This window comes from Gadus macrocephalus, chromosome 16 (assembly GCF_031168955.1).
Source record: "Gadus macrocephalus chromosome 16, ASM3116895v1".
Lineage (NCBI taxonomy): Eukaryota > Metazoa > Chordata > Actinopteri > Gadiformes > Gadidae > Gadus > Gadus macrocephalus.
Genome location: NC_082397.1, coordinates 17,984,303 through 17,994,640, shown reverse-complemented (window position 1 = coordinate 17,994,640; position 10,338 = coordinate 17,984,303). Strand labels below are relative to the sequence as shown.

General features: G+C 41.0%; 1 protein-coding gene across 2 annotated transcripts; it reads left to right on the top strand.

The window, feature by feature from the left end:
• Positions 1 to 1,303: 1,303 nt before the first annotated feature.
• Positions 1,304 to 5,896, top strand: mmp13b (matrix metallopeptidase 13b). Of its 2 annotated transcripts, none has more exons than XM_060074976.1 (11): positions 1,304 to 1,464; positions 1,707 to 1,817; positions 2,030 to 2,157; positions 2,281 to 2,429; positions 2,720 to 2,845; positions 3,014 to 3,169; positions 3,308 to 3,425; positions 3,941 to 4,074; positions 4,223 to 4,382; positions 4,488 to 4,591; positions 4,847 to 5,896. In XM_060074976.1, exons 1-11 carry the CDS (start codon positions 1,369 to 1,371, stop codon positions 4,945 to 4,947), a joined length of 1,383 nt encoding a protein of 460 aa, XP_059930959.1. In that variant the 5' UTR covers positions 1,304 to 1,368; the 3' UTR covers positions 4,948 to 5,896. The 2 variants fall into 2 exon arrangements, with proteins under 2 accessions (XP_059930959.1, XP_059930958.1); XM_060074975.1 differs by having other exon boundaries at positions 1,325 to 1,464; positions 1,647 to 1,817.
• The last annotated feature ends 4,442 nt before the right edge of the window (positions 5,897 to 10,338 follow it).

Genomic DNA, 10,338 nt, shown 5'->3' with positions numbered 1-10,338 from the left:
GCCCAAAATTGCTATGTTTTGTAAGTGTCTTTGAGCACTTTAAATGCACTGTATAAAGAAATGCATTATTTTGACCTGCCGGGGGAGACCCACTCCTAGTTAAGATTGAAACCTCTAAATGATGAAATATTTCGACATTGCATAATATTGGGTGAACTGGACCTGAGTCAGAGCCCTGACATAGGTTATGCAACATAAGTTATAAGTTTTATCAAGTAATAAAGGTTAATTCATTAATAAGAATTAACTAACAGTTGAATAACAGTTAACTCATACTGTTCCTCATTACTCTCATGTTAACTATGGTATTAATTGGTATATTAATTATTAGGGTTAAGTTTAATCCGAAACCACATATCCTAAACCTTAATGCTATATAATAATGCTTATTAATAAATTAACTGATGTTAATTAATGGTTCATTATTGTATCCATATGTTAAACTGTTACTAACCAAACCTTTCAAAGGGCTCTTCTGAACAAGGAGTGGGAGCACAACGCCTTTTTCCTGCAACATTCCACAGGAGTTTTGTGGACAAATGATCAGTTGTGAGTGGTGGTTAACATCTCTGACCACCACCCATCAGTTAAGGGTTTTCTTGTAGAGAATGGGTACAAATGTACCTACATCATGAATAGACAAAACAATTTGGTTTCTATTTAGATTTCTTTCCGATGTAATCGTCTTTTATGCATCACTTCCTTTTGCTCAGTCCCAACAGCTGTGTCTCTTGGTCACTCACATCAGATGTGTCTCTCGGTCACTCACATCAGCTGTGTCTATGGGTCTGTCACATCACATGTGTCATCCTAGAATGTCATCTGGCGTGCGTATGATGGGGGAAAGCACCTCAGTGAATGAAAATGAACATGTCAATGTTTAACAACTGAGGAGTTTGTGTCCCCTAATGTTTGACATTTTCTACTGTATGGTTTTATTCATCATTTCATAATTTATTGATTAAAAGTCAACACTAAACCTTTACCTTGCAGACAGGAACAATCCCTTGAGAAACAGCGTAATCCAATTCTAAAATATACTATATAATACGTCCATGTGTATGTGGGTGATTTTGTTTTACAAATCTGCTGGGAAACGGCTTTGTAAATCGACTTCCTACCTTAGCTATCTTGTAAGCAGTTTTTGGTCGGAAATCGCATGTCCCCTCAAACCACAATCCCAGACTGAAGTTCTAAGGAGAAATTAAAATAAATAAATAAATTGCTCCAGGAGGAAGTGGTTCTAGGTGGTTTTACACATGATTCACTAGGGCCAGTTGAGGTAGAAAAAAAGAAAAGACAAAATTCTTTAAATACCCCTCACAGAGGCTCTATTCCCATCACTGGTCTGGACAACACAGAGTCAACATGACAATGACTGCCCTCCTGCTCCTGGTGATGGTCGCTCACTGCATCGCTGTGCCTATCCCCGGCGACGAGACAGACAAGAGGCTACAAGCAGAGGTAACACACCAACCCTAAGGCGTTGTATTTTGCAGCATTATTTTGCAGTACATTTTTATTTTACCTTTGTCATTTCATGATTGCTATTGCTAAAAAGGTTATTCTCACTTGGAACTCACCTATTCAAGTGTTTATGTGTAATATTATTAATGTGATGGCAATTTTTCCACACATCTTTGCAGAACACATGTTGCAACTTCTCTTCTTGTTTAAGAATGGCCTCACTTCTTTTAAATGTACAGAAATACCTCAGCCGTTTCTACAATCTCCCCGCTGGTCTGCTTGGAGCAAGGAAATCTTCAGACGTTCTGCAGACCAAACTAAAGGAGATGCAGGCTTTCTTCAACTTAAAGGTAAAAGGCTGTTCTGTTACACTATGACTGTCTAGCATAGTTTACCACTTTTAATCTATACATACTTTAAAGGTAAACACAAGCAGTATTGTGGTTGTACAAAATAGTGTTTAAGTTAATTTTAGACCACACAAAGAGGCACAACATGTAATTTCAATAGCAGTACATCGTCTACTGAAATAAAACATTATTAAATACTTTGCATATTTTAGGTAACTGGGAAACTAGATGCCGAAACCTTTGACACAATGAAGCTGCCCAGATGTGGAGTCCCAGATGTGGGGGAATACAACGTCTCCCCCAGGAAGCTCAAGTGGCCCAACAACAATCTCACCTTCAGGTTGGCAACACCGTAAAAAAAAGTCTTGATTCATTCTTTTTTTTCTTGGTTTTTAAGCAAGACATATGTTTCTATGATTCTTGTCTCGTCGCTCACATGTTATATTCTCTCCCCATGATCCAGGATAGAAAACTTCACCCCCGACATGAAGAAGGCGGACATTGAGAGAGCCATCCGACAGGCCTTCAACGTGTGGGCCTCAGTCACCCCCCTCACTTTCAAGAGGCTCCACAGTGGTATCGCTGACATCATGATCAGCTTCGCAGCACGTGGTACGTGCCTTCATGACTCGGGTCCACTGTAGCTCTGAGCCTGTAATTTTCTGTGAGAATCTGTGATATTGGCTTTTAAATGGTTCAGTGTGTGTTAGTGATATTTTTTTTGCGTTTCCCATAGAACTGAAAAATGCATCTTAGTTCATCAATACCATTCTTCTGACTCAAAGTGTTTATAGTTATATTTTAGTGTTATGTTATAGTTGTGTTTAATATAAGGGATTTTTATGGCGATTGCGATATGGAGGCTTTTTATATTTATTTTTGACCTACTCTTGATTCCCCAGACCATGGAGATTTTAATAGTTTTGACGGGCCTAATGGCTTACTGGCCCATGCCTATGCCCCTGGCAAGGGCATCGGGGGGGATACACACTTTGACGAGGATGAAAACTGGACCAAAGAATCAAACGGCAAGTGATGAGACATCTGTTATCACCATCGTTCCCACAACAAATAGCCTATTTTTTTGCCCTCAGCTGTACACTAATATATGAATGTCCTGGTCAAAACAAAGTCACAATGCTGTATTTTAGCTAATCTACTGTTGAGCTAATGTACCTTTTGTTTCTCTAAAATAGACTACAATTTGTTTTTGGTCGCGACACACGAGTTTGGACATGCCCTTGGCTTGGAACATTCCAGAGAAGCAGGCTCTTTGATGTTTCCCACCTACTCATACAGCCCGGGATTCCCCCTGTCTGAGGACGATATTGATGGTATTCAAGAACTTTATGGTGAGTACTTTTTAAACTGACATATCAGTCAAATACGAGTACTACTTGTATTTATATTTATTATCCATAAAGATCTTGTCAATGTTGCTTTTATGATTTATGTCAGACAAGTGACATGTGCTGTATCCAACCATATAGGGCCAAACCCCAACAGGAAAGTGAAGCCCAAACCTGACGCACCAAAGAGATGTGACCCCCTGTTGAGCTTTGATGCCATCACAGAGTTGAGAGGGGAAACCATCCTCTTCAAAGACAGGTAGAGAAAGAAAAACGTTGAGCTGGAAACTCAAACTAGTGATACAATTGAGGTATTCTGAGGATCTGCACCACTATGCTGACGTTGTTTCGGGAAAAGTTGAATGAGAATTCCAACCTTTCCTGTTGACAGTTTAGGTATAACCACAAAGGATGTGGCTATGGTAGCAAAGGCCTTAATTGGCAGACAGAAGAAACACCTCTACAGGCTGATGTTGTTTAGAGGAAGTTGGATTAGATCTTTTTCTTTTGCAATTTAAAGTTGCTACCCATTCCAAACTGTGAAACTGTCCAAGCAATTCTTCCTTAATAGCCTATCTGTACCACGTAATGTGTGTGTCGGTCTGAAACCAAACCAACTGCATCACTATGAGTCATTTAGCCTAACCATATAATCACTTCAGGCCTTACAGATAAGCAGAAACTTGACATGAACGATTCCTCTTGTCCAAGTATCGTGTTTCCCGTCCCTAAGAGGAGTCACTGTATTGATGGTTTGGTGTGGTGTCCTGGTAGGTTCTACTGGCGTATCCACCCCCAGATGCCGGAGCCGGAGCTGACGCTGATCCGTTCCACCTGGCCCGCCCTGCCCAAGGAGGTGGACGCGGCCTACGAGAACTCTGACAAGGACGTGGTCGTCATATTCAGTGGTGGGTCCCCCCAAGCTCTCTAGAGTGTTTGGTCGTTTCGTGTGGAAGGAGGAAAACATGCATGAGTGTGAGTCCTCGTTACCAAAATAGAAAGGAACGTGTTGTCTTTGCTCAGCTGTGCTTTTTTTGGTTTCGTTCTACCCGACAGGAATCAAGATGTGGGCACTGAGTGGTTATGATATGGTGGAGGGTTACCCGAAGTACATCCACAAACTCGGTCTCCCCAAGAAAGTGAGGGAGATTGACGCTGCGGTGCACATCCCCGAAACGGGCAAAACACTGCTCTTCACCGACGAACAGTACTGGAGGTTTGTGGGATTTCTGGGATTTCACCTGGGGGTTAGTTGTTCCCCTGGACATCGCCTCTATGCATCTATTCTATAGCGGGTTTGTGCTTGTTCCGTCCAACACAGCTACGATGAAAGGACCAGCACCATGGATGTTGGCTTCCCGAGAGCAATTGAGTCGGACTTCCCTGGAATAGGAAAGGAGGTGGATGCAGCGGTTTATGACTCCGGTAAGGGGGACGCATAGTCTGCTACTGCTTAGTTCTGTTTTGACTCCCAGCCAAAAGGTTCTGGGTTCGATTCCCAATGTCTAGAAATCCTAATCCTACCTGCTCTATGATTTCATGTATCCTAATAAAGAAATTAGTATATAGTGAAGAAACCTCAATTCTATAATATGGTCCTTCGATGTTGATTACCGAGATTGAAGAGCACATATTCCATTTGCCAGTTATTGAATGAATCTGTTCTCTTCCCATTCACAGGTACCTTGTATTTCTTCCACGACTACATGAGGTTTGAGTACAGCTACAGGTCAAGGAAGGTCATTTCTATTCTGAGAGCCAACTCCATTCTCAACTGCTGACAACGTTAAGAGAGTCTCCCTGCCTTCTTGAGAAACCATTCGTTAAATGCAAACATATGATATACAATAGTTGAAAGTCCTCCATAGGAGGATGTATAAATTAGGGATATTTTTAATTTGATTGTTTTTTTGTGCTGGACACTTATGTCAATGTTGTCAGACACAGAATTCTGGTCAATTCTACGACTGCTGAATGCTTTTTAGCTATTTATTTCTTTCAGATCTTTTAAGTTGTTTTATATATACATCTCTGTCTATATATATATATAATAATAATAATAATAATAATCTTTATTTATAAAGCGCTTTTCTAAACAGAGTTACAAAGTGCTTTGCAGAAAAAAGAATATACCCCTATATATATACCCTGCTGTGACATTCGTGATAAGGAAGATTGTTTTTAATATGTATGTTTCCTGGAAAAAGGTAACACAAAATAAAGGTACAAAACAAATGATGTGTGCTTTGTATAAATTAGTTAGAAAATAGAAACAAGAACTTAGTACTTTAAAAACACTTTTTAGGCAATCTTGAATATTGTGTTTGAATACATTATTCTGTAGTCATCAAGGTCGACAAATTATAAGGTTCTAAATAATCCTAGTGTTTGAGTGTGTTGTGCCAAGGAGTAAAGTGTTAGACACGCACAACTCTTTAGATAAAATGTTTTTAATTTTCCAAAGACTGCCTCATTGGTTCCTGCCAGAACTGCCAATTCAGGGAAACAAAAATATATATTATATCTAACATGATAGCCTTTAATGATTATTTTGATCCTGAGGTAATGATGCAGGCGTTTGCTATGATGTGTTACCTAATGTACCCCACTAGGTGGCAATCTTCTTAAGTATTTCAGATTGAGTCAGCAGAAACTCCATTTAGCCCTCTACACTGTACCTCCACCTAAGAGATTGTAATTTTTTCTGATAAACATTGTTATGAGATACAATTGTTGACTCCACCTGGGGGAAAAGCATCTCAGTTTCTTACACACACACACAGACACAGACACAGACACACACACACACACACACACACACACACACACACACACACACACACACACACACACACACACACACACACACACACACACACACACACACACACATACACACACCTTCCAGCCTATTTACAAATACCATGCATGTTCATATAAAGTGCATCATGTTGCAGTTTTGCATAGGTATGTTTGGAATTAAATTTTGATTTGACAGTTTTACAAAGCAACATTGGATTTCATCACCTTGATCAAAAACTTTTAAGCATTACCAAACCTGGATTACAGTGCTCTAAATGGGAATAGCCTACACATCAAAATGCAGCCTATGCCTATGCAATATGTAAAGAACAAAAGGTAGAACATTCAATGGCGGTCTTTTAAACTTAAAAGTGTTATTATTTGATGAGACAGAAACAGCACAATAAAACAATATAAACATCCCCTTCCATTTCTATTTTATTATAATTTGTAACTTTTTTTATTCAGATCCAAACCAAGATTGATCTTATCCGTATTCAGAACCCATTTTCAAGATTTGATGAACATTTTAAAGAAAGGACAAATCTATGGGAAAATATCATCAATATCAATACATATTTTGATTCGATATAAATCCCAGTCAACAGCCTATCGGTCAAATTCATAGCTCAAATATGTCACAAAGAAAAAGATTTGCTTACAAGTGAAATACCAAATGATAGAACAAGGTCGGTGCATCTGTGTATGAGGCTACCTATTGTACCATGCTCATACCGTGCCTTCGAGACTGAAATCCATCGACGTGGAGGTTGGCCTGAGGGCCTTCTCAGAGTTCTCTCAGTGGTCCTTAGAAGACCACTGAGAGAGTAAGGCCCCTACCCCCGTTTCCAAAGCATCCCCCTCCACAATAAACAGGAGGACTGGATCAGCCCTAGTTCATTGAGGGAGGCCTTTGCTTCCAGCGCTCATTGGAGTGAGATTTGCTAGAGGGGCAGCAATGCGTCTGTTGCTCCGGATAAACCTGCAATGGAAATTCGCAAAATCAAGAAACTGCCACAATTAATTTAGGTCTGATGGTGTTGGCCACCCGGTCAGGGCAGAAACCCAACAGGGTCCGTTTGAACTTGGGCTGGGTTGATAACGTACCACAAGAACGGACACACTGGGGACATAAAACGCACATAAAACTTCAAAAATAATTTGTTTGTTGAAGCAGTTTGTTAATCCAAAAGGCATTACTAGATATTCAAAGTCTCCAAGTCGAGCATTGAACGCCATCTTCAACTCATTACCCTTCAGGACAAGAATGCGTTGGGAGGCATTGTACAGGTCCCCTTGTAAAGAAAGTGGAGCTCCATGGAGGGGCGACAGCAGAAATAATGAAGTGGCCCAGTTGTTTTTAACAGTAACATTGTTTAGACCATAAACATGCCCAATGCAGGGCCACAATGAACCTTATTTTACCCCACAAAGAGAAGTTGCCCCCCCCCCCCCCGCAAAGGCCTTAAAGAACAAGAGAGCTCTTTGTGTTGGAGAAGAACAAGCACAGAGACCGCCAGGTCTGAGCCTTCAGCTATCCGCACAATGCTGACAAACCTGACCAGTGCTACAATAAATTCTGTGTTCTTTGTTGTATACAATTATCATAACTATTGCTATTACTTCCACTACTGCTAATACTAGTAGATACACTGTAAATCAATACTATTGTTCATGGATGGACACAGACAATTATATTTATTATTGATACGATAATGATGGGGATAATGCTTGAAATAATAAAATCCCACAACCTTCTTGTTCAGAGGGTCAAGGATTACAACAAGAAATGTTCCCTGAAGTAGGTCAAGGCGTGGAGGCCGTGTGGGGGGGTGGGCGGGACCTGATGACAAACAGATGTTGGAAAAAATTCAGGGTGGGCCCCTATCACAAGATACATCCCTTTCCCTGAAGGAAACGGAGGGACCGGGAGAGGTTGATGCGAGGCCCCTCTCTCTCTCTCTCTCTCTGCTGCAGCCCATGGCCGCCTGGCGCGGCGGGGGTCGCTATGGGAGGAGGGCGCTGGGTGTGTGTACGGATAATTAACGCGAGTTGTTATTAATAATAATAATAATACATTTAATTTAGAGGCGCCTTTCAAGACACCCAAGGTCACCTTACAGAGCATATAGTCATCATTCAAAACTATGTAAAACAGACTAGGAATAAAAGGAAAACAGAGGTTAAACATGAAGAATAATAATAATTAATAACACTCAAAGACGCCTAAAGTGAAGGGGGGACCTCACTAACCACCACCAATATGTAGCACCCACTTGGGTGATGCACGGCAGCCAATCGGTGCCAGAACGCTCACTACACACCAGCTTGAGGTGGAGAGTTAGGGATGAGGTGGAGAGTGAGGGAAAAGAACATATTTAAACACTATCGACCATATTTAAACACTATCGATCACATTTAAACAATATCGACCACATGTAAACACTATCGACCACATTTAAACACTATCGACCATATTTAAACACTATGGACCACATGTAAACCCTATCGACCACATGTAAACACTATCGCCCACATTTAAACACTATCACCCACATTTAAACACTATGGACCACACGTAAACCCTATCGACCACATTTAAACACTAACGCCCACATTTAAACACTATCGCCCACATTTAAACACTATGGACCACATTTAAACACTATGGACCACATGTAAACCCTATCGACCACATGTAAACCCTATCGACCATATATAAACACTCTGTTAGGGTGAATCACTCCAGCAGTCAGCCCTTCTAACCCTCGTCTGGGAATCCACCGTTGCATCATCCACACGCAGACTTCGGGCAACTTCTCCCTTGTTCAAGATCATTTGGAGCATTTATCGTTTAAAAAGGATTACTTTAACTTCCTCTCAACACAACCACAGACACATTTCACTGTAGGGTGAATCAGTGGCAGTGTCCCTGGGGCAGATGTGTGTGGTTTTTTTGTATGCGTGTACCTGTGAGCAGGCATTTTCCATGTGTGCATGCGTACGTGTGTGTGTGAGTTCTGTCCCAGTGTTACCTCCTGATTACCAGTATACTTTCACCAGCTGGCCAGCATGCTGCCGCATGAAGCAGAGTCCACCCACGGACCAGGAGCATGTCCTGGCATGCCCTGGTGGTGCAGCACTCAAAATAAGAGGAAACACACAAATCGGTGGTTTGTGTGTTTCTGTGTGTGTGTGTGTGTGTGTGTGTGTGTGTGTGTGTGTGTGTGTGTGTGTGTGTGTGTGTGTGTGTGTGTGTGTGTGTGTGTGTGTGTGTGTGTGTGTGTGTGTGTGTGTGTGTGTGTGTGTGTGTGTGTGTGTGCGTGCGTGCGATAATAGGTAGAGGAATATAAACTAGGGTAGAAACAGAAAGGATAGAAATGATATCCCTTCATCTCCATAGCAATTCTATTCTCTTATATCAGAGACCAGAACAGAGTACAACAGGATGTAAAATAACAGAATACAATGGATGGGTGAAAAAATATGGTTTGTTTCATGGCTGTTTGAATTTCCATGGTGTCCGGCTCTCTGTGGTCAAACAGTGAGACAAAAAGCCCCAGGGATGGGGCGACAGTGTTATGGAAGTCATGCTCACCAAGGAGACCTGCTGACTCATGCACACACTTTTTGAACCAATCATTCACAGAAATAAAACAAAAAAATCATAGTGTCAAAGCGCAGGAATATTTGGGAGATTTTGTACGCCCTCCTCTATTATGTGATGTCCTTTTCAACTGTAACTTTTAGCAATGGGAAGTAAGTTAAGTACATTAATGGCACTACTATACCAAACGGCTCATGTGGGTCCAAAATAAGGATAGCCAATTTATTTGAGAAGCCTTTTGGTAATATTTGTTGAAAATCTCTTGACATCCAGCCAGCAGTCAGTAAATCAAATGCCTTGACAAAAAAAGAAGAACTGGTATCGGTGGCTGCTGCAGGCCTGTATTGTAAAATCGGCCGAAACAAGTTATTGGATGGCATAACTGTCTGTCAAAGCTACCTGCCCACATTCTGCACATGACCAGGGTCTTCAACAAGAGGTACAATGTGACTTTTGTTTAACTAGAAAAGGGTAATCTGTGCCATGGCAAGAACCAGACAAAAGGAAACAAAGAAAGAAAGAAGAAACTAAGAAAGAGAGAAAGAGAGAAAGAAAGAAAGAAAGAAAGAAAGAAAGAAAGAAAGAAAGAAAAAAAATAGATATATTGCATTATGTAATCTTATTCTAGGTTCATCTTGTCAAAGGGACATGCACCTTGGCAACATACAAAGACATATAAGGTCATTGTGGAGGTGAGTTCAATAAAGCATGGTAGCTGCTTGGATTACTTGATCCTCTGAAATTGGGCCTGGGAAGGTCAGAT